The sequence below is a fragment of the Cuculus canorus genome, chromosome 1 (assembly GCF_017976375.1).
Source record: "Cuculus canorus isolate bCucCan1 chromosome 1, bCucCan1.pri, whole genome shotgun sequence".
In the NCBI taxonomy this organism is placed as follows: domain Eukaryota; kingdom Metazoa; phylum Chordata; class Aves; order Cuculiformes; family Cuculidae; genus Cuculus; species Cuculus canorus.
Window position 1 is genome coordinate 125,849,967 of NC_071401.1, and position 24,129 is coordinate 125,874,095.

Sequence of the window (24,129 nt, forward strand, 5' to 3'; positions counted from 1 at the left end):
CGTGCCCATATAAAATGCAATTACTTTTTTCTTTCACAAATTCAGCAATATTTTTCTTAATTAATAGGTATGTGTATTCTAAAGAATTATTAGTATTCACACACACATATTAATATGGCACTGCAACAGACAAGTTAAGTCATGTTTATATGAAAATATGTAATTCCCTTGTGATGAAATAACATGCATAATACATCAGCCCACACTCATTTTATTTCTGCCATGCTCATTTTAAAATACTACTGTGACTTTAAGGGTCACCAGCAGGGTCTTTACTTTGCCTGTTTTGGAGGAAAAAACATCTCTCCATGATTTATTGTGTATCTGTCATCACTGTTGTCCTGGTTCTCAAAATTTCAGTTAGAAGCATTATGCTGGGCTCCCAAGAGACATCAGAAGTGAGATGACATGCTGTTTTCTTTCTCTATCAATTCTCAGTTTGACAAAGAAAACAGACTAGGCATGTTCTTCAAGTAAAGCCTTTATCCTGACTACAATGAAGTGGGTTATGATTCATTTGTAGGTGTTTCTCTCTCTTGACAATATGAGGGAGTTGTTCACTTGGGCTTTGCCAACACACTTTGCCTATGGCCTTTTGAAACATTTTTGTCATGGCTCAAACAAGCTGTGCTGTGCTTGGGGATATGATTTAGTAGTGGACAGGTACAGCTGGAGTTGATCTCAGAGGTCTTTTCCAACCTGATGATTCTATGATTCATATTTTTCACTTGTAGTCCAGTCCCAGTGTAGCTGCAAGGCAAAGAGAAGGTTTGTTCTCAAGTTATTTGTGACAGGTCTTCTAGGTTGTGCCATGGTATATTGGTCTTGGCTTGTGGGCACTGGCTGGTATAAGTCTTCAAACTCCTTTCTTTGAGGGTCTTAGATTTAACTTTCTCCTACAGGAGAACAGTTGCTCCTACAGGAATTTTGCTTGGTAGACAGTCATAAAGAGATAGTTGTATTTCAGCCTAGAGAAGAGAAGGCTCCGAGGAGACCTTATAACGACCTTACGGTATCTGAAGGGGGTACAAGAAAGCTGGGGATGGACTTTTTACAAAGGTTTGTAGTGATAGGATGAGGGCAATGGGTATAAACTGGAAAGGGGCAGATTTACACAAGACATAAGGAGGAATTTCTTCATCATGAGGGTGGTGAGGCACTGGCACAGGTTGCCCAGGGAAGTTATGGCTGCCCCATCCCTGGAGGTGTTCAAGGCCAGGCTGGATGGGGCCTTGGGCAGCCTGATCCAGTGGGAGATGTCCCTGCCCATAGCAGGGGGGTTGGAACTGGATAATCTTTAGGGTCCCTTCCAACTCAAACCATTCTATGATTCTATGATTCTATGATTCTTAGTCCAGTTCTTACTTACAGGAGTGCTCCCATAGCAAAACCCAGAAAAGCAATGCACTCTTACTCCTGCCGGTAGCCTCAGAAAGGCAATACATTGAAACGGCTACTATCTTTTCTGTTTTGTTTTTTTTTTTCCCCTGAAAAGGTCTCTGAAGCATCAGATGAGAAGCTGTTGTTGCAGCTCAGTGGCCACCAGGCTGCAGTAACAGAGCAGACTCCAGCAAAGTTGTCTCTGGACAGGATGATCAAACATTTTTTTCCATACCAAAGCACTGGACTGGTTCTCATGTGGACTCTCCCTTCTCTACCCTCTTGAGATTTTGTTCCTAACACTTACAAGGGCGGGGGAAGAAGGGCTCCGTAGACCATCAGTGATTGCTTTTGCCATTTTGAACTATGTGGTTCATTTTTCGTACCAGTATGCATAAGGAAAGGATATCAGCAGAGAACTTCATGGATTAATTTGTATCTGAGAAACGAAGATGGGTAGTTCACAGCTGGGAAGTCAGTAGGAGGGGACAATCCTCAAGCTTCTTGCAGATGTTATGAAACTGTTGTAGCAGCCCTGTGGCCACCAGGCTGCAGTAACAGAGTACACTCCGGCAAAGTTTTCTCTAGACAGGATGATCAAACATGTTTTTCCATGCCAAAGCATTGGACTAGTTCTCATGTGGACTGTCCCTTCTCTACCCTCTTGGGATCTTGTTCCCAACTCTTAGAAGGGCGGAGGGAAGAGGAGGAGAGGGGCAGCCCCTGAAAACTGTGTTCCCCTTTCTTTTTCCCGAAAGTCATCTGATTTCCCGAAAAATGCCTAATACAGACCAGATCTGTGTGCTCCCCCGCGCGGCCTGAGCCAGCAGGATTGTGCAATTTGTTCTGGAAATCCCGCTTCCAGCCGAGAGCCGTCGAACCAAGCGTTTCCTTGCAGCCGGGAGGCTGGGAAGCAGCATCCCACGGGTAGAGGGTGCTGCGGTCCTGCCAACTGGAGATCTCTTCCCCAGAGCCCAGCCGGGGGTGGGTGGGGGCTTTGGGGGAGGGTGTGCACAGGAAGAAAGCAGGAAAAAGAGAGAAAGGGAAAAGAAAGAGGAAGAGAGAAGAAAACCAGACACCAGCTATAGAGAGAAGGTAAATATTGCAAGCATTAGAAATGAGGAAGGCAAATATTCCTGAGCATTGCTGTCTGAGAGGTAGAAGAGTCAGGACAAGCTGTTCCCTAACCCCAGGGTCTTAGCGTAGTTTTTGGGGTGCTGGGAAGAATTAATTGGGTATTGGAAGAGGGAGGTGCTTTCTATCTCTATTTGCTATGCCCCATGGAGACGCTGATGTTCATAAGGGGAGAACATGAGTAGCAGTGAGTACCAAGGCAGAGGTCATCTCTCCGTTTTGTCAGTGTAGAGCCTTGTATCCCTTCTTGATGCTTGGGGTTGCTGCATGCAGGAAGGAACCGAGATATCAGTTTGCTTTTGAGGCAAATCATTGGCATGTTCTCTACAAGCTAGGACGTTAAGGTCTTTGAACTTTCTAGCAGACGTACAGAAGCACAGGCAATGTTAACCAATCGCACTGTTTTTTTGTCCCAGGGCATAGCTCCAAAGTCCAAATCCTGAAAGTTTGCAGAAAGGAAGATCTGCTTTTTTCAGATGTGGTGAGTTATTGAAACTCCAAGGGGATGTCAGTTTTATTAATAATTTCAAGTTATTGAAACTCCAAGAGGATGTCAGTTTTATTAATAATTTCATGTTTATCAATAATTTCATGTAAAATCAGGTGGTTTTCCTGCATTACCCTACTGATTCTAAAACCTGAGTGTTTCTGTGGCCCACATAACCTCCAGAACAAGGCAGTGAAGTAGGGAATTACACTTAAGACTCTTCTATTCAACTCCTGCAGCATGACCAGCCCCTCTGGAGCTCTAGAGGAGCAGGAAACATGGCTAAGGTTGTACTTCTTCTGATGTGTGAAAGGCTACAGGAGAAAGAAAAGCCTCATACAGCCTCAGTGTTGGTCATTAAAACTCCAAAGCGAGGAGCTATGCTGCATGCTATATACAGCCAAAGACTGCATATGCAGAGGACTGCTGCAATGTCATCTTCCTTCCTTTTTTCCCTCAGGTACCTTTTCTTCTTCTGTCTTCCTGTCTGGGCTGATGCAGACTCCATGTATGGTGAGATCTTGTCACCCAATTATCCTCAGGTGTATCCCAATGACGTGCAGGAGTCTTGGGAAATCCAGGTCCCTTCAGGATATGGCATTCGCCTTTATTTCACACATATGGATCTTGAACCATCACAGAACTGCGAGTATGACTCAGTAAAGGTACTGTCCCCATCCTCGTGAGAGAAAAAGACAAGAAGGCAGATTAGAGCACAGAACAGCAAGGCTGTCTATAAAGCTTAGGGCTGGAAGAGGAGATAGACATGTCCTTCTTGTTTTGAGCTCCAAGAAGCCCATATGACTGAGTGTATCTGTACTAGCAGTCAGTAAATTGATTTGGGGTTGCCTCATAACCACATGAGCATTGTTTGCCTACTGAATGTCCCATCTATGCTCCTCTCCTCATGTTTCTCCTGTATTCATAGGAAAAGCCTTCTTAGCCATCACTCACACCTTCCTATTGGAATGCGTATTCTTAGCCAGTGAACCATAGGTATAAAAGGACTGTTTTCTTGCGTCATTGACTTTCTGTCCCTGAAATTATTCAGAATTAATCTGTGAGTGGACATAGATGATTTAATGTAATCAGAAATTAATTGGAAATGATGAAGTTTAAAGACAATCAAGAGATCTGTGTATGGATAGTGGGCACTCAGATAAAGCACCGTGGTCTGTTGCATGAGAGTTTTCTATGAGCTGTGCACCACAGCTTTCTTAAAACTTAGAGGCCCACTAGCTCTGCTCCATGTTGTCCCACAAGGCACAACAGGTCAAGCATCTCCACACAAATAGACAGAAACAAGACCATTCTATACTGCAATAGCTATTTGTGAAAAGAGGCAATAAGAACAGGTGCAACATCAGCAGGAGACCTTGGAGAAAGACCAAGGTGGGACAGTAGGATGGATGTGCTCTGCTGGGACGTGCAATAACATGTGTCCTTTCGCAACAAACTAATGAGCCTGTTAGACTGCTCTGTGGACCATCAGTGATTGGTTTTGCCATTTTGAACCACGGTGTTCATTTTTCATACCAGTGGGCCTGAGAAAAGGATGTTAACAGAAAACTTCATGGATTAATTTGTATCTGACAAACGAAGATGGGTAATTCACAGCTGGGAAGTCAGTAGGAGCGAACAATCCTCAAAGTTCTTGCAGATGTTATGAAACTGGTTGGTTAGGAGCTCCATTCAGCTGTACCTTGGCTGGCTGTCTTCCACCCTTGGCCAGCTCAGCAGATGACACAGCAGCCTTGGTCCCTCCTGCTAGCTACGTGGCATAGCCATGCCCTGGGAGATCTACTGGAATGTCCTGAGAAATGCATGCAACTTAGGGGCCTTTGGTTAGCCACCTATAAGTTGACCAACTCAAGTGTTGGTGACTACACATATTCCAATAATCAGATGAGATGTCTCTGCATTCTTCTGCAGATCCTGTATGGTGGCTATGTTGAAGGTGTGCTTTGTGGGCGGAAGAAACCTCGTGCCCCTGGCTCCTCGATTGTGGAGGAATTTCATGTCCCTTATAACACCCTCACTATGCACTTCCAATCAGATTTTTCCAATGAGGAGCATTTCACTGGTTTTGCTGCCTATTATGTTGCAGTGGGTAAGATTAAAATATCCCAATCTGAATCTCCCTTGTATTGTCTTGACTGGGGCTGGAGCTGAGGGGTGAGGAAGCTAACGGAAGGGTTTTCCTTACGAGAATGCCGTATTTAAAAGAGATCCCAGCAGTCAGGACTGCTTTGCAATACGGTCAGTCTAAATACTGTCTTAGAGATACCTTTTCTTTGAGGTGCACCACTGTTTGCTTCCCTTAATTATCTTCCTCCTACCCTTAGGGCCTGCTCCTAATCTTGGCTGATTCATCTTTTCACACTTGCAGACTTGGATGAGTGCACAGATTTTGTGGAGGAACCTTGCAGTCATTACTGTAATAATTATATTGGAGGTTACTTCTGTACCTGTCCGCCAGATTATTTCCTCTATAAGGATAATAAAACATGTGGAGGTAAGAAATCTACATAAGCTGTGATCAAGTGAAATATCGTACATGGAATACCTTCTCTATCAACCCTCTCAACCAGCTTTGAGCATCCCACTGCAAATTTGACCTGGCAGTAGACTGTGATTTGGGGAAATTCCTATTAAGATATTCTTAATAGTCTTCTTTTTTTTTTTTTTTTTTTTTGTGTCAGGAAAATTAAGAAACTTTTAAATGATATTCTCGAAAGACTGTGATGGAGCCCCTTCTTAGCATACTGCTATCTGTGAATCTTTTAATCTCTGACAAAACAGGGAAGTTCCATGAAGACACAAAAATGGCCAAGGGGCTGCTTGGCTTGAATCAAAAACTTGTAAACTCACAAATGGTGCACGTTGAAATAATATGAAGACCTAAGCATGAAGGGAGGGGGCTTAAGTTGCAGGTTGAAGCTAAAAAGAAAGATGGATGGAGAAAGAGAAGACACTAAGATAAATTAAGTGAGACTGAGCAAAATTAAAGATATGCTGAAGCTGTCCCCTAGTATGGAGGACACCAGGAAGTTGACCAAAGGATGAGCAAAAGTGCAAGGTGTCTCAGACCACTAGAAGTTAAAATTCCTATCTAACTGGATAGAGACGGGCTCTGGTTTCAGGTTCTTGAAAAGATGCAATGTTGTGACATGATTGATGCAGGTGACTGGGGAGTCTGGAGATCTAGCGGGAGAAGGGAAGCTTGTCAGCTTTGGACCATTTCTTTTTTGAATCCTACCTGTGTTCCTTCCTTGATCCTAGTGAATTGCAGCGGAAATGTCTTCACTGAGCCAACAGGGGAGATTGCCAGCCCCAACTATCCCAACGAGTACCCAGAGAACTCACGGTGTGACTACCAAGTGGCTCTGAAGCCAGGCTACTTCGTGGCTATTACCATACACAGCGGTGACTTCGATGTGGAACCAGCCAACTCAGAAGGGAGTTGCCATGACAGCTTAACAGTAGGTGTGGGGCTCAGGGAGGGAGTCAGGATGCTCTGGATGTCCCCTCAATCTCCTCATATTCAGAACCCCCTCTGAGTGCTTAACTTTATTTTCAACTATGTTGCCTTTTTAAATTCTTGAGAATATCATTCTCTCTGAATACATTTGTTATTTCTCATTTCTTCTTGTTTGTTATTTTGCCAGTTTATCTCTGGAAAGCAGCGGATTGGTCCGTATTGTGGCAGTAAATTCCCAGGTCCCCCTGAAATCAAAACTAGGAACAATATTCTTGACATAATCTTCCAGACAGACGGCGCAGTACAGCACAAAGGCTGGAAATTACGCTACTATGCGGATCGTGAGTAAACATTTGGGAAAGCATTCCTTCTGCTGCTGAGTTAGGAGGAGAGCTTGTCCCTGATCACATTCATGGTACAACAGCATCCTAACCTGTTCACAGCTGCTGGGATTGAGTAAACAGAGGATGCCTGTTTACTAGGGAGAATAATCACTGGAGAGAAAGAAGTTGGGAGCTGGAAGGAGAGTAAATCTTGACCAGTTAATCACTGATTTTCACCTATCTGTTCAAAGCTGTAACCTGTCATTCGAGTGTCATCCCCAACTCTGTTCTTGATCCAAAGAAGGACAGGTATATCTTCAAGGACATCGTGAGGGTGACTTGTGTAGAAGGCTATGAAATTGTGATGGTAAGTTGCATTAAAAAAACGCTTATCTTCTCTGGTCCTCTCAGCAGCTTTCTGATGCCATTTCCCATCACCTATCCTGAATACCTTTGGGGACTCAGTTTTCACCATGGCTGTAGTAACTGGAAACTTCTTCCAGCCACTGAAGAATTTGGAGGATCCTCCACTGGAGTGCCTGTGTCAGATTTATTTAATGACCAGTGACTTACATGGGTCATGTGTTCTTATTCCTAGAAACGAGACAGCATCAAGAGTTTTCACTCCAGCTGTCAGGACAATGGTGAATGGAGCAACTCCAATTTTATCTGTGTTCGTAAGTAACCCATCTCTGTATTGTGGGAAACAGACTGGAACGGAGCCTTTAAGCTCTAGATCCACTGTATCTCTAAATTAGAAGGACACTGAAGGACTGGGATGTGAGCATGCTAAAGGGACAGAGCAAGGGAGCACTGATGACTGTACAGGGACCAGAAGAGCTGAATGGTTCCTTATCATACAAAATAATAATTTGTTGGGAGAGGATGCCTCTTTGATTATATTTGATCATTTTTGTTTCTCCTCTACAGCTGTAAACTGTGGTGATCCGATTCCCATTGAAAATGCCCAAGCCATATATGTCTCTGAACTTCATGAGCCTCTGTACAAAGCTGCTTTCCAGTATCAATGTGATGCTCCTTACTATACCCTAGAAACCAAAGGGGATGGTAAGCATTGCCTCTGCTACAAAAACCATACTTGCTTGATCGAAGGCTTAAGAAATTGTACTGGCATCTTTCCTGCACTGGGTTTATATCCAGTCGGGTCAAGACTGGGAAAAAGTTCTTGGTGTGGGTTGCAGGCAGTAATTTTGTGTTGCCTTCGTGTTTGTACACTGTAATAATGCCTGTACTTGGGCTGTTGACCTTAAATGCATCAGCAAGTCCTCTCTCCATTTGCCTGGTGAGTGAACTGTGGAAATTTTTGTCACGCCTGGCACACATTTCTGGTGGAGAAGTAAAGGACTCAAGAAATCTGGTTGATGAAGTCCCTCCAAAATAAAGGCAAAAGCACCCTGGTGTGGTTCTGTACTTCTAGGGAAATCTCAGCAATGTTTACCAAGCTGTGCTTACTTTTTAAATGTGAAAGTTAGTACATTATCTTAGAATCATAGACTAGTTTGGGTTGGAAGGGACCTTAAAGATCATCCAGTTCCAACCCCCCTGCCATGGGCAGGGACACCTCCCACTGGATCAGGGTGCCATAGGCCCCATCCAACCTGGCCTTGAACACCTCCAGGGATGGGGCATCCACAACTTTCCTAATTCCCATTGGCAGGTAGGAATGGTTGGACTTGATGATCCAAGAGGTCTTTTCCAAACTGGTGATTCTATGATTCCCTGGGCAACCTGTTCCTGTGACTCATCACTCTCATTGTGAAGAAGTTCTTCCTTATGACTAGTCTAAATCTGCCCCTCTCCAGTTTATACCCATTGCCCCTTGTCCTAGCACTACAAATCTTTGTAGAAAGTCCCTCCCCAGCTTTCCTGTAGCCCCTTCAGGTACTGGAAGGTCGCTATAAGGTCTTCTCAGAGTCATCTCTTCTCCAGGCTGAACAACTCCAACTCTCTCAGCCTGTCCTCGTATGGGAGGAGCCCTCTGATCATCTTTGTAGCCCTCCTCTGGACCTGTTCAAGCAGCTCCATATCCTTCTTATGTTGAGGATTCCAGAGCTGGGCACAATACTCCATATCTGGAGGTCTCACAAGAGAGGAATAGAGGGGGCAAGAGAGGAGTAGAGGGTAAGATTACTTACATAGTAATGCTTTTCATCTTGATTGTATAATTATGGCACTCTTTTTTTTCTTGTGTTTTCCAAGCGGTATATCACTGCTCGGCTGCTGGAGAATGGGTCAACGAAGAGATGGGAACAAAATTACCAAAATGTGTCCCAGGTACTACCAAAACCTGTGTATCTGTCTATGTGGCGTATGAAGACCACTGTTTCTTTAATTTCTCTGTTTTTAAACTATTAAGTCTGAAAGCAGAGTTGGTCCTTTCTATGTTGTTTGAATCACCTTGGACAGAGAATTTCTGAAAGCTGTATGCTCCAAAGAAAGTTCTGATGAGGCAGCAGAAGGAAATTGGAATTATAAGCAGGCAACATACTAAGACATCTGGTATAACAGGACCTCTTCAAGTATCAGTATCTTTTTCTGCACCAATTTCCCCCACCTTCAAGTTAGCACATTCATGTTCAGCGCTTTAGATCTCTGTCTGTCTGCATTGCGGGTAGCAAAATACTGACAAGTCAAGAGAGATGTCTGACAATGCTGGACCTTTCTTTCTTCGGTCCCTCCCGAGCTACATGGAGAGCTGTAGCTTCTCTTCAAACCTCTCCTGGGGGTAGTGTCCAGCTGTCCACTGTGTACTACAGATGGAATACCATTAGGGAAAGGGCTTTCACTACTCTCACTTGGAAGTCATAGCCTAAACCCTTAAGGTTTAATGTGTACTTCAGTATTCAGCTACACTTACTGTGTTGGAAAGATCAAGCAATATCCCTGTCAAGGACCTTCTCATCCTCTCTTTGTGTGCTTGAGAGATGCTGAGGAGAGAAGTGTATGAGTTGTACTCCTTCTCCTGACTGCTGATAGTTAAGGCTGAGTCTTAACTTCCAGCTGATATAGAGAATTTTAAATCCATTGTATTCTGTTTGCTGTTCAGCTTACGCTCTTACAGGAGGCAGCATGCCTAGAGCATGATGCTTGTTCACTGCTCCAAACCCCCAGGTACTCATTGGCAAAGTACAAGATCCACCTGAAGATCATTCAGCCCTCTTAAGGACCAACTCAGGCAGTGACTTCGACTTTACTTGTGCACAGTGCAAAAGGCAAAGAGCAAGATAAAGCTCAGGGAATTTACTACCCAAGAGGAGGTTACAAAGGCTATGAAGACCAACTCTACTCAGTGGAACACAGCAATAAAAGACAATTACAGACAGTGGGCACAAGTGGCAACAAAGAAAATTCCGACTGTATTTGAGGATAAATGCTCCCTGGAGCACTGGAATTGTTGCCCGATCACCACACTTGATCACCACACGGAAGCCAGCTGGCAAAACCACTGAGCAAACTGGCTTTGCAGTTAGAAAGGCAGGGAACAGGGCAGATAGGGATGAACAGTTGAACTAGAGACATCAAGAGGAACCTCCCAGCCTAAATCTTTCTATGATTACTTGAAATTATTTAACAAATTCTGTTTCATTTAAACTGGAGGCTACCTACTGGCTCTTGTTCCTTAATCTCTGACTGGGGATTGAAAGTAAGCAAGGCAATGTAATAAGAAATCAATTTCCTATCCTTGTCAGAATGACCGGTCTTACTTATGCCCTTAGTGCTCACATTCTGCAAAATGCTATAGGACATTTTACTCAAAAAGCACAGAGCATGTCTGCACCCATAAGGCCTACAGGTAAGATCTCCGTTGCTAACGTACTAGAAGAATGGTAAAACATCAGTGACAAACCTGAACACTTAACCTGAGACTACCTGGAGATCACAAAGAAAACCCCCAACAACTAACAACCGAAAACTTGTAAAGAACGGTGTAATATTTTTAAGAACTTAAGCAAATATTGTTTCAAAGGCAGTCCCTTCACCTATAGGTTGTAATTCAGCCATGGATAAATGCTAACTAGAATGCGAGTAAATGGTGAGCTTTGACGTACCCAACACTGGTGGGGTGACAGTAGTTATGAATGTTCTGCTTTCCAGCAAAAGAATTTGAGAACCAGTCTTTTCAGCCTAAATTGAGTGTTGATTGTAGTTTTGCTTGAATTTTCTTGAATTTCTCTGTAAATACTAATTGCAAACTCTGTAACGGAGAATATAAACATTGGTTACTCAGAATCAGAAGTGATGTAGAGGATATAGGAAGAAGGGGACTATGGTCATCTTAGCGGTACCAAAGAACCCCCTGTTTGTAACTGCTAATTCTCCCCTCCAGTTCCTCTTTTTTTCTTTTCTTTCCAGTCTGTGGGGTACCTAGTAATCCCATCCGAGAGAAAGCAAGGATTTTTGGAGGCACCCGTGCAGAAAAGGGCAACTTCCCTTGGCATGTTTATTTCCATCACCCAAGGGGAGGTGGTGTACTCATCTCTGAAAGATGGGTAATGACTGCAGCTCATGTGCTGGAAGGATATGACAACCCCAACATGTATGCTGGGGTAATCAATGTGGGTAGAGACACCCTGTACCGAGAAGGCAAGCTGCTGATCCCAGAGGCTTCATTCATCCATCCTGATTGGAAAAAGCAGCCTATCGAAACCAGGACTGATTTTGATAATGATATTGCACTACTGAAGCTGAGAGAACCTGTGAAGATGGGCCCAAACATCTCTCCCCTCTGTCTTCCTGGTAAAACACCTGAGTATGAATTACAAGAAGGGACTCTGGGCTACATTGCGGGCTGGGGACAGAGAGAGACAGGAAGACTGCCTGTTTACCTTTGGAAGGCCCAGATTCCTGTTGTGGACATGGCTGTGTGCCAATCTGTGAAGCCAGAGGGCTCTGCTGATTCCAGTGCTTACCGATTCACTGACAATATGATCTGTGCCGGTGGTGACAAAGACAGCTGCAAGGGGGATAGCGGTGGAGCATACGCTATCCGAGACCCTCTTGATGACAGACGATACTATGTGGCTGGGCTCATCTCCTGGGGACCAAAATGTGGTACCTTTGGTCTTTACACCAAGGTAGTGCGTTACTTGGACTGGATTAGAGAGACCATGAGCAAGCATGAGGATCAAGAAGCTTCGCAGGATTAGCTCTTGTTTCTTTCAGTACAGTCACCCTTTCTAAATGTGGTTGTTACATGTCCAGGCTGGCTGTGATCCTGTTCACTCTGCAAGCGTAATGGGCCCATTCGTTTCCGAGCTGAGCAAAGTCAGGAATACGTATCAATTTCTGCTACTGTCATCGTGTCTGGGAAGGAAATTTCTATTTCTTCATCCACTCATAGTAGCATAAAAGGAAGATGCTATTCTGGATAAAGAGGCTTCTTCTGTTTCCTTTCATTTTTTTCTATCCCATTTTTTCCCACTTGGAGAAGACTGAGCCATGCTCCACCTGACAAATAGATTTCAATGAAGATGAGAGAATAATGGTTGGTTCCCAGGGCAGGTTCAGAGGCTGGTGTCTGATTTATGTATTTCCTGTGTTGTTCAGAAAATCTAAGAGCATTAAAGTTCAAATTGCCTTTTGTGCAATGTGCTGTTGTGTGTGTATTGCCGCCTTCTCAGTCTAGACATAGTTCTCCTTGAAACTCCCTAAATCAAGGCTCTAGTCACATTTTGACCCACTATACTGCCAGCTTTTGTCAAGCTGTAACTTGTGCTACCTTGCGTCTCTACCTATGAATCTTTATGAAGTTCTTCTGAGGTGGTTGCATCTCATTGACCAACCATTACCAGCAATGAGGACTTCAGAATTCTGAATAAAGCTGAGCAGAAGAGACATCTTCAAAATCCTTTCATTTACCTGTCCTCAGAGCTTTATTTTTCAAACTTTTTTCATGTTAGATAAGAAATAAAGGTTGCTTGATTCACGGAAGGTAGTGTTGTTGGAGATTAACTGGCATGCACTAGTGGTGTCTTCTGCTCCATAAAGCCCGGTATCACTCACGGATATCTTTCTGCTAAAGACGGTCAGGGAACTGGTGCAAATGGCATATGAAGACAAAGCAGAGGATGCTGGGCTGGTTAAGCTTGAAAAGAAGAAAGCTAAGAGGGGGATCTAACTGCTGTAGTCATATACCTAAAGGAGGGCTAGAGAGCACACAGAGCAAGACTCTTCAGAAAAGTGAACAGTGACAGGACAAGAGACAACAGGCACAGATTACAATAAGGGGATTTCCAGTGAGCTTTTCCCCAGGATGTAGGCCAGCTCTGAAACAAGTGTCACGAAAGACTGGGGAATCTCCGTCCCTAGACATCTTGCCCAGGCAAAACCCTGAAGCTGTCATGCTAGTCCTGCTGTCAGGAACAGGTTGGACTAGAGATCTCCTCTTCCAGCCTAAGTTTTTCTGACAGTCTAGGAAATGGTGAGGAGGGTAGGTACGTGCAGCTCTTGGAAGATTTCATATTCATTCCTGCACGGGCTGAAGCACCTTCAGTTTTGTGTAACAAGCGAAAGGTTATTTTGTTGTTGGGTTAGTAACTGAGGAACTGTGACCCACAGGATGTTGAATGCTTTTTACTTCCATAGCTGTGTGTGCCAGCTCTGATCTAATGTGAAGTTTTATCGTTGTTCCTTCTTGTTGCTGTGTAGGTGGACTCATCTCAGCTTTCATCTTTTGGAGTGCAAAAGGGAAGTGTCCATCCCTGGTAGTCCGGGCTGCAATCTTAGCCCACGTTCTACTTGTACAAGGAGGTGACTATGTACTGACAAAGAAACAAAAACGATGCAGTGGTGCTATTGTAACACCAATGTAACTTTTATAACTTCATAGTGTGTATAGAATTTCATCAATCATACAAAAATGCCCAAACTTCTGGGGCAATCATGAGAAAAAAGCTACTGGAAATCTTACAGACTGGTATGTCTGGCTATTAGGAAGCTCCTGCTTTGGTATGTGATGGATACTTCAGCAGTAGAAATAGCTCACAAAGACAATTTGGGGAAAATTAATCCATTTTAAGTTCTGAAAAAGTGACCTTCAAACTAAGGTAAGAAGGTCCTTTGCTTCTAGGACCACAAAGGCACTCAAGCGAATAGTGTCATGTGGTTAGCTCACTGATAAACTCTAGTCTTTCTGGAAAAAGGGAAGGAAATCAATGCAGGAGAGAAGAAGAGAAGAGGCAGAAGTCTGACTGAATGGTCCAAAAGTAGGAGACAGGAAAGATATCCAGACTTCTGTAAAGACTTTGGCGTGGTCCCCCACAACATTCTTCTCACTAAATTGGAGAGATATGGATTTGATGGGTGGACAGTACGGTGGATAAGAAACTGGCTGGATGGTCATATTCAAAGAGTACAGTCAATGGCTCAAAGTCCAGATGGAGATCCGTGACGAGTGGTGTCCCTCAGGGTTCTGTACTGGAACCGGTGCTGTTTAATATCTTTATTAATGGTATTGACAGAGAGATTGAGTGCACCTTCAGCAAGTTTGCAGACAACACCAAGCTGAGTGGTGCAGTTGCCACACCAGAAGGACAGGATGTCATCCAGAAGGACCTGGACAGGCTGGAGAAGTGGGCCTGTAAGAACCTCATGAGGTTCAACAAGGCCAAGTGTAAGGTCTTGCCCCTGCGTCAGAGCAATCCCCATTTTCAGTGCACAGTGAGGGATGATGTGACTGAGAGCAGCCCTGCAGAGAAGGACTTGGGGGTGCTGGTCGATGAGAAGATCAACATGAGCCAGCAATGTGCGCACACAGCCCTGAAGGCCAACCATATCCTGGGCTGCATCAAAAGAAGTGTGACCAGCAGGTCGAGGAGGTGATTCTGCCCCTCTATTCCTCTCTTGTGAGACCTCATCTGGAATACTGTGTCCAGTTCTGGAGTCCTCAACGTAAGAAGGATGTGGAGCTGCTTGAACGGGTCCAGAGGAGGGCTACAAAGATGATCGAAGGGCTGGAGCACCTTTCCTACAAGGACAGGCTGAGAAAGTTGGGCCTGTTCAGTCTGGAGAAGAGAAGGCTTAGAGGAGATCTTATAGTGACCTTCCAGTACCTGAAGGGAGCCTACAGGAAAGATGGAAAGGGGCTATTCACAAAGGCTTGTAGTGATAGGATGAGGGGGAATGGGTATAAACTGGAGAGGGACAAATTTAGACTAGACAGTACGATGAATTTCTTCACCATGAGAGAGATGAGACACTGGCACAGGTTGCCCAGGGAAGCTGTGGCTGCCCCATCCCTGGAGGTGTTCAAGGCCAGGTTGGATGGGGCCGTGGGCAGCCTGATTCAGAGAGAGGTGTCCCTGCCCATGGCAGGGGAGTTGGAACTGGATGATCTTTAAGGTCCCTTCCAATCCTTACTATACCATGATACTATGATATTATGGTGTTTATTCAGCTGTGATTGCTGTTCCTAGGAATGTCACAGATTCCTATAGGGTTTTTGGGCAAACCATCTATTTTCCATGCCTTTGCTTCCCAAAGCTCCCTAGTCTCCTGGAGACCTGGAGATGCTTTAAGATGGCTTCTCAGTATTTTTTCCTGATTTTTCACAATGACTGAAAAGTTGGGTATTTTGTTGTTCTTGTAACCTGTACTCACTGAACATCACAAAATTTCCCTGTTCATCTGGAATATCCCCCAGCTGCATATGCCTCATTCTCCCTTCCCTTTCCTAGACCAGCTTTTATCCATTGCTTCTGTGCAACCGGACACCTTGTTTTCCCATGCTCTTGTCACCTTTCATGCTTTCCTGTTGCCCATACAAATCAGTAACATGAACAGAATTTTGTCCCCTGGAGACCATGGATGAATTGGTATCAGATGCGCAGTTTCACAGATCACTCTCCAGGGTATATTACCTCAAAAGCAAATGAGAGATAATGACACCTGAGAAGACCTGGAGCTGGATCCCATAGCAAACAGTGCGAGAAGACAACTATGACCTTACCCCCCGAGTTCTCTTGTCAGGCTCTTGCAGACTTCCATTCTCTCAGTGACTCACAAGCAGGTTGTTCTGCAGCAGCATAACTAGTGAAGAGACAATTCCAGAGAACAGCCACAACACAAGAGGGGTCAGCATCATCTTAGAGCTGCTGTCCTGCAGTCAGAGCTTTATTTCATAGGGTATAAAAAAAAAAATCCATCCTCAAATTCTGATCAGTAAAGGTGCCTGGGCTCTTTCTCCATGAGCTTTGTTGCTGTCTTCCCTGTCTTTTGAAAGTGGTATCACACAGATAACTTATTTTTGCCTCCCTTGAAACCACCTGGAGTTTCAGGATGGTAATCTAATAGTTTTGTGACAGGTGAGGAACTGCCATGTGCCATTGCAGAAGTAGAAACACTTTAGTGGTAGATAAAGCAAGCCCTATATGAAGTCCATAAGTTGCCCAGGGAGTCTGTGGCATGCGGAATATTTAGTAGTTGTTAAAAACAAAGACAGAAAAACATAACACACATGGTTTTTCCAGCAATGATTTTAATATTCATGGAATCTCATTGATGGCAATGGGCATACGTACACTGTACTCAGCACAAAGTACATTCTGCAAGAAAGTCTGCTGCCCTGCAAGCTTCCCACATCACAGAGTACGAAAGTAGGCTGCAGTAGTCTGATGATAACGTCAGCCATTCAAACAATAACACATTCGCTGTCATCAGATTTTCTGATATTATTAAGGCTTCATCCAGTAATATGATTTGGAAGAACGAGAACATTCACAAAGGTGTTCCACAAGCTGCTTTGGTAAGTTTTGATGGTACCACCAAGAAGTCACCAAACAATATGGTGGCTTTCAGAAGTGCTCATGATGAAGGCTACACGGTCTGTGTGTTTGAAAAGCCTTTGGGATCTCATCTAAAGCTTTAGATATTATTTGCTGTGTCTGGAAATTGATATGCTATTAGTGATTCTTCAGCTAGTAGGATAGCAACATTTAGAGCCTGTCTTCCCTTATTATCCCTTTGATCCAATCCAAGTAGTTGAGGATCTTGGTGTAGAAGCCATAACCTTCAGCACACCCTATACCCCAAGAAACAATACCAGTAGCCACCCAGCGACCACTTGCTGTATCTAACACTGTGATGACACTCCCGCTATCCCCCTGGCAGGTATCTCGTTTGACTGTGAGGAAGCCAGCACAGAACATGTTCTCAGAGAAAACCATAGGTATATCTCTCTTCTTACTGTCCAGCCAGCTCTGACACTTCTCTCGAGCAACTGCTGGTAGGCTCACATACTTCAAATCATTTGAAATAAAGTTCTTCTCCACGCCAAAGCCACTCACGTAGCCTATGTGCCCATCCATGTAGAACGTAGTGTTGGTAGTATCTGGGAGACAGATGGGCTGTACTGTAGGGCCCAGGGTTACTGGGTGTTTCAGCTCCAGTAGGGCTATGTCCCCATTGAAGTTGTGCTCATCTTTAGGGTTGTAATCTGGATGGATAAAGATCCTACGTACAGGGTGGTTACCCATCTTGTAGAGCTCTTCTACTTTGGTGTGGCCGAGGAATACATTAGCATCCTCTGCTAGCTGCTCCAGGCTTGCATTGTTCCCTCCTGCTCCTTTGGGGAAGATGCTGTGGGCAGCGGTCAGGATCCAGCGATCGCCCAGGAGTGCACCACCCCCTCGTCCATGGATGCCTGTCAGAGCTTGCCAAGGGAAATTGCCTCTCCTGGCTGACCTGCCACCCAAGATTCGCTGGACTTCAGTAACAGGATTCACTGGCTTCCCACAGACTGTGGAGAAACACAAGGAGATCATGATGACCTCTGTTGCTCTGGCTTGTCTCTCTCCTTCTTACAGCATCACTCTTTCACCTTATTTTTGCCTTCTTGCATAGATTTCCCTGTCTTCTCTCACTGACACTGTTATCCTCATTCCCCTCCCTGCATGTTGTCCCAGCTTTGTAAGCATGTAATCACTAAACACCAGATAAAGTGGGAGGGTTTTACTGACCTGGTAAGCAGGCAGGAATCCTCACCTGGCCATCTTGATCCACCCAGGTTCCCTCAGCAGAGCAGGTGAATCTGTCTGTGGGATGCGACAGAAGTGAATGAGACCCAAGCCTGCAGGCATGGGGTGTGAACAGTAGAGTCGAGTCAGAGTAGAGTTAGGGTAGAGTAGGAGTAGGGTAGAGTAGGGCTAGAGTAGAGTAGGGGTAGGGTAGGGTAGGGTAGAGTAGAGTAGAGTAGAACAGAACAGAATATTTTCAAGGTGTTCCTCTCTCCAAGGCATCCCATGTGCTGCACTTGGCCCTTCCACTCCAAAGGCACCCTTTCCCAGGGGTGCAGTACAGTCTGGAATGTCTTTGTCTGCAATAGCATGTATACCTCAAAGCACTTCAGTTCCAGATGACCAGTAAAGTACAAGCACTGCTTCTGTGGAAGAAAACCCTGAAGAGTCATCCAAATGAAGTCTTAACTTTACCTAGTCCACATGCTCAAAGAGCCCTGTTTGTCCTTATTTAGCCAAAGAAGGGATTTTAGATTTACATTTCTGCTCTCTGTAGTTTCCAGAGAGTAGAACAAAGTGGTTTGTTCCAGAAAAAAATGAGTTGATTACTGTATGTGCTTGGTGTCTATCTCTGAGGCTATATTGCAGGTCAGCTAACTTGCGTGCCACTTCTCAACACTAATTTCACTACCTCCAACATTCTTGCCTTTCTTAGGAAGTTTGTGCTGGAGACTGAAATTAATTTATATACAATTTATCTTACACTGTATTAAACGCTTCCAAAAAAACTGTTTGCTGTCCTGACTAAATCACAGTCACTCCCCAGAATTTGGCTAGTGCTGATATTTACTTGCTTCTGATTTTTTGTTTTCTAGCTAGACTGAGCTCTGACTTTTTAGGAAGGAATTAAAGGCAGAGGCAAGAATAATGAAATTCAACATCAGTACTGACTTAAAGAATTCCTTAGCTGCTTGCTCCTGGCCCCAGTGCATATCAGGTCTCTCAGGCAAGCTGCACAACTGTGAGTCATGTGAGCAACCATATCCAGGATTCATTCACCTTAAAAATCTGCATTTTTAAGCCAAGGCAAGGCAAGGAAATCATGAACTTCTCATGCTGTTCTTGTGAGCAAGGTTTCTGTGTCATCAAATCATGTTGCAGGTACAAAAAGAAGGCATGTGAGTGGTTTTGAATGCTGCCTTAATTTTTCTGATCTGCTACATAGATTTTTCTGCATATATATTATTTAGCCCCTAGATGTCTCTGCTGTTGGACAATATCCCAAAGAGGTAAACAGCATTACAGTGGAGTGGAGTGGAGTGTATTTATTTGTAGCTGTAGCAACTTGGACTGGTATGATGAAAGGGGCCTGCAAGAAAGCTGGGGAAGGACTCTTTATAAAGGTTTGCAGTGATAGGACAAGGGGCAATGGGTATAAACTGGAGAGGGGCAGATTTAGACTAGACATAAGGAGGAATTTCTTCACTATTGGAGTGGTGAGGCACTGGCACAGGTTGCCCAGGGAACTTGTGGCTGCCCATCCCTGGAGGCGTTCAAGGCCAGGTTGGATGGGGCCTTGGGCAGCCTGAGTTAGTGGGAGGTGCCCCTGCCCATAGCAGGGGGTTGGAACTGGATGACCTTTCAGGTCTCTTCCAACCCAAACTATTCTATGATTCTGTGATGAGGTTTCAGAGTTTTGGTGATTCTCAGATGCCATGCCTCAAATTTCAGTGCAAGAATGAAAGCCACGAGAAAAATAAGTCATGACTACAGGTGACAGAATAAGACCTTTTGCAAAAGTTAAGGAGAGCATGAACGAGGGATGTGATGCACTCTGGGAATGAAGCAGGGTGGGAAGAGGTTCAGACAACAAGCCTCAGGAGCTATGCTGCCAAGCCAAGGAAAGATTGGAGCCTTAAACAGGAGGAAATCACGAGCCCTAAGGCTGGGGAGCCAAGGCAAGTATAACTGAAAACCTGAGAGGGCTTTTCATGCACAGATTTCAGTGTCTGTGTGAGATTAGGACTCACCACCATCATGTGTTTCAGTGACAATGTGATAATACGGCTCATTGCATCGGTATGTGATCACTGACTGGTAGTTGTTGTTTGCAGGTGTGTCAACGTAGCTGAAGGCCCCATTGGTCAGGTCTGTAGGGTTGCCACAGTTCACAACTACAAAAAAACATTTAAAAAGAAGTGAATCAAAGACAGCCTTGCTGCTTGCAGGTTTAGGCTCAACTTGGATTGTGGCCATGTCGTGAAGGATGGTGAGGAACAACTAGTACAGAGAGCTGAGAGTGTTCATTCCAAAATGGAACCTGAACTGGGATCTTTTGCTTTTAGATGTTACAACATTATAGCAATTTTGAGTGCTATTTTATGCATTTTTTTGTTCGGGAGGAAAAACATTTAAGTTTTTGCAAGTGGAAAAATGTAATGAGAGTCAACAGTGGCCCTCCACAGGTCCTTCCAACCAGCTTGTCCACAAATCTATGGCCACCAACAAATTGTGTCATGGAGGCTGAAATCCTCAAGTTCTTGGAAGACGAAAGCCATGGCAGGGGGCATAATTCCTGTTCTCGGATCACTCACTTTCACAGCGGGGCATGGATTTATGCCATGTCCCATCAGCCTGGCAGACAGCAGTGAAGGACAGCAGCTTTTGATTGCCCTGTGTGGGAGAGAAAAACATGACTTTCTGTTGTACAAAGCCTTACATTCCCTTCCTCACATTAAGATATCATTCTATTTCCCATCTTCCCACTGCTATCCAATAGCAGTCTGTTCCAGCTACTGTCTTCTCCCTTTGCTGCTTTTCCTCTATCCTGTGTTTGCCACAGGTTACAAATTCTTCACAACAGGCCAAGATATCAGCAGCCACCAACCACAAAACAAGGCTGGGATGCTACCTGGTCCTGGCAAGAGGATAGCACAGGAGGCACGTAACATCTGCTTCAAGTCTGATGTCATATCATTCCAAAGAGATATTCTTGTGTACTAATGTTTCCTGGGACCTGTTTGTCTCTCATCTTCTACCAGGGCTTTGTGAAACAGTAACTGCATAAGGAAGGGAGCTGGAAGAGGAGAAAACACTGGAAGAAAGCCAACAAAAGCAAGGAGGAAACAGAAATTGCAAGAGGTTGCCTGGAGTGAAATCTCCAAAGAAAGCTTTACTGACAGGTGACAGAAGCCAGAATATGGCTGAAGGGAGTGGGGAAGGAATCTCACCTCCATCAGGTTATACCCAGTGACAGAAGCCAGAATATGGCTGAAGGGAGTGGGAAGGAATCTCACCTCCATCAGGTTATACCCAGTCTTGCAGCTAACAATGAAATAGTCCTGAAATTCATACACAGGCTGCAGGTCTCTGATGACGGTAAACTGATCCCGTGGGACAGGCTGCGGGCATCGTATTTCTGTTAGAGAATGGGGTAAGTAGGTATTAACAAATGGTGGAGATAACTTGTAGCAGCCTCTGGGGAAGAAATGTCTTACTCTCTGAGGTGTAACGGATCTTCCAGCCACGGCTGAACCCAGACTCATCGGTAAGAAAGAGTATGTCCACCTCATTGCTGTTGGTTTCGATGCTGCCAGGTGACTCCTGGCCACAGAATTCACCAATTTCTCTCCCTCGTACTTGGATCTGATGAGGAAAACATGTACCACAGGAACAGAAACATACATGCCTCTCTGCCCCAGCATCCCTGTTTCAATCCAGACCAAGACTGCCACAGTCCCTATGACAACAGACAGGGCTGGTTGGTTGACTGACAGATCAGAACACAGGTCTGACCTACCACAAGTTCTGCTTCTCCTTTATCACGGGTAGTAGAGCTGTCAACCCCTTCAAATCCTGAGATTTAATCAAAGGAAGATATAACTGGAAAAAGGACAAATTTTTTGGCTCCATTCAGAACGAGTGGCCTGTGATCCAGATCCTCTGATCTCAAGAAAATAGTAATTAAGCACACTGAGGGAAGAACAAGAGAAGAGCTCAGTCCTACATGCTGGGGCATTCTCCTTGTACTGATCCCAAATTTCTCATCTGAATACTGATGTCCCCGCAATTCCTGTCCATGTTTGGCAGCAGGGTTGGAAGTAGAGTTCACTAATCTCCATTACCTTCAGCTGGTCATAAGGGCAGTGGACTTGCTGGTGTTCGTCAATCTCAAAGGGTTCCAAGAACTTAAGGATAATAGACAGACCCTTCTGCAGACGGATGCTGTAGTTACATTGCAGGTCTTCAGGATAGGGCTGCGGGTACTCAGGACTGCTCAGGTACCCGGATGCCTCCGTGAACAACTCACTGCTGCATTCCACTGGTGTAGAGGAAGAAAGCAGAGGTCACCCTGCGGACCTGTGTCTTCTGCAGCCCTGTCAACTGCTCTTTAAGCCAGGTCTCCCACCCTTTCTGACTGAAGGGTTCCTTCCCTGGAACCCTTTGAACTTCTGAAGTTTCAATTTACCTTTGCAGGAATGGTGGTCCGTCTGAAGCTGGTAGCCAGTCCGGCAAGAACAGAAGTAGCCACCCACATAGTTGTGGCAGAAGTGCTGGCACCCAGGCTTTCCGTCTTCCTCAGAGGCATTGTTAGGGTCACATTCATCAAGATCTGAAGACACAGGAGATACCAGGACAAGGGAAGGAAAGTGTTAAACCTCTCTGCTGTACACTTAAAATACATAGAGATCCATATCCTTGCTTACAGCTTCTCTGTATTACCATGACAAGGATGAAAATTGGTTGGAGCCACACAGGCTTCTTTCTGCATGCTGAGGGTATTGCCTACTCACCCACAGCTTGGTAATAGGCAAGGAAGCCCCTGTAGGGAATCACTGTGCCATTGTCTTCATTGGAGAAATCAGAATGAAATTCCAGGTGCATCCTGTTCCCCTTAGATACAAATTCCTTTCTTCCTGGGTGATTGCCTGTGGTTAACCCAAGCTGGCCACAGTATCGGCCCAGGTTCTTCTTGTCTGCTTTGATCTGTTAAGGTTAAGGGGAAATCACTGTAGCCTGCTCCATGCATCACTATTACCCAACCATGAGTTGCGAGTACCTGCTCCACCCATTTCCATCTTTAACTCCTTCCTTTTCCTTTGTGGGAAGCACGAGAGGAAGACCAGTGCATACACAGCTATTGCAGGGGTTGGCCACTTCATCCCCTCTCCAGCCACTCCCTTGACCTGGGTATCTATGCACGTACCTTAACATAGTCATAGAAGCAGGACTCGGATGGCTCCAGGTCAAAATATCTGAAAGTCAGCTTCACCACATAGCCTTTTGGGACGTGGATATTCCAGGTGCTGATGTTATTGTTGGGATATGGTTTGGGATAACCAGGGGATCTGATCTCCCCAAAAAGCTTTCTTGGGACTGAACTGGAACTGATCACTCCAAAAAAGAGGAAGGCCCACAGAAGAAAAGGAACACGCCTGTGAATATGGCAAGTAAACTATGATATTGCACAAAATTAGGTCATCCAAAATCAGGGGAGACTTCCCAAGTGACCTGTAACGGAATCCAAACATGGGAAGCCTAGTTGCAGGTTGAGCTTCTGGTTCGGATCACTCAGGAATAAGGAGAACTGCTAAAACAAAGACAACAGCACTACCCAGGTTCCAGCAAGAAGGCACTGTGACCCAGCCAAAGAGATTCTGGAACTCGGAAGGTAGTCTGAATAGACATGGGTGTATCGTGCAGCCTGATCCACTGGGATGCATCCCTGCCCATCCCAGGGGGCTGGAACTGGACGATCTTTAAGGTCCCTTCCAAACCAAACTATTCTATGATTCCCTGACCACTGCCTGGTTGTTCTCAGCACTTATGGGTCTGGGTCCCTTAGAATGAAAGGGAAGTTCGGTTCCCTTTGGCTCTGGGCCAGGTGTCTGTGGTGAGGGTCTGAAGATCTCAGGCTCAGCCTGCCGAAGAGCAATCCAGCAGCCCTATACCCAGTCACACTTTGATCCCTCTCCCTCAAAAGTTGCCCCTCGCCTAGTTTTTCCCACCCTGCAGCTCTCTCCTCTCCGATGGGACGATCTCCAAAGCAATCTCATTGCCCAGATCTCACGGAAAACATCAGCCAGGAAGATCCTTCCAGGATCCCTCTCAGCCTTACATTCCAGCACAGCTGTAACGGGGGGGACCCCGAGCACGAGCGCAGCCCCTTCTCCTCTCCTTCCCAGGACTCTTGTCCCCCCTGTCCCCACCCCAGCCGCCCCACTCACATGTCCGTGCGCTCCCCGTCCTCCCGCAGCCCTGAGCGCCGGGGAGAGGCGGGAGGAGAGGCGGAGGGAGGGACGGACGGAGGGGAGCGAAATCCCAGCTGCCGGGCGCCTGCTGCCCTCTGCC

At 45.2% G+C, this 24,129-nt stretch overlaps 2 protein-coding genes across 2 annotated transcripts; one reads left to right on the top strand and one right to left on the bottom strand.

Moving 5' to 3' along the window:
- Window positions 1-2,376: 2,376 nt before the first annotated feature.
- On the top strand, window positions 2,377-12,708 carry C1S (complement C1s). Its single transcript, XM_009566685.2, has 12 exons — window positions 2,377-2,475; window positions 2,931-2,995; window positions 3,462-3,666; window positions 4,934-5,111; window positions 5,391-5,516; window positions 6,284-6,483; window positions 6,670-6,823; window positions 7,057-7,172; window positions 7,404-7,482; window positions 7,736-7,873; window positions 9,026-9,100; window positions 11,180-12,708. The coding sequence occupies exons 2-12, from the start codon at window positions 2,991-2,993 to the stop codon at window positions 11,971-11,973; spliced, it is 2,070 nt and encodes a 689-aa protein (XP_009564980.2). The 5' UTR covers window positions 2,377-2,475; window positions 2,931-2,990; the 3' UTR covers window positions 11,974-12,708.
- Window positions 12,709-16,297: 3,589 nt separating this feature from the next.
- On the bottom strand, window positions 16,298-24,129 carry C1R (complement C1r). Its single transcript, XM_054051736.1, has 11 exons — window positions 24,006-24,129; window positions 22,985-23,213; window positions 22,572-22,764; window positions 22,247-22,390; window positions 21,903-22,099; window positions 21,276-21,423; window positions 21,075-21,196; window positions 20,373-20,451; window positions 19,809-19,952; window positions 17,782-17,856; window positions 16,298-17,561 (listed from the first exon to the last, which is right to left on the bottom strand). Coding segments are annotated over exons 1-11 (2,136 nt in total). The 5' UTR covers window positions 24,008-24,129; the 3' UTR covers window positions 16,298-16,758.

Excerpts from the sequence above, each read along its gene's own strand:
- C1R (XM_054051736.1), bottom strand. Across the intron at positions 22,391-22,571 it reads TGCCTATTACCAAGCTGTGG|ATCTTGATGAATGTGACCCT; the intron begins GTGAGTAGGCAA and ends CTGTGTCTTCAG. Across the intron at positions 22,100-22,246 it reads GGACCACCATTCCTGCAAAG|TGGAATGCAGCAGTGAGTTG; the intron begins GTAAATTGAAAC and ends CCTCTACACCAG.
- C1S (XM_009566685.2), top strand. Across the intron at positions 6,824-7,056 it reads ATTACGCTACTATGCGGATC|CTGTAACCTGTCATTCGAGT; the intron begins GTGAGTAAACAT and ends ATCTGTTCAAAG. Across the intron at positions 7,874-9,025 it reads CCTAGAAACCAAAGGGGATG|CGGTATATCACTGCTCGGCT; the intron begins GTAAGCATTGCC and ends GTGTTTTCCAAG.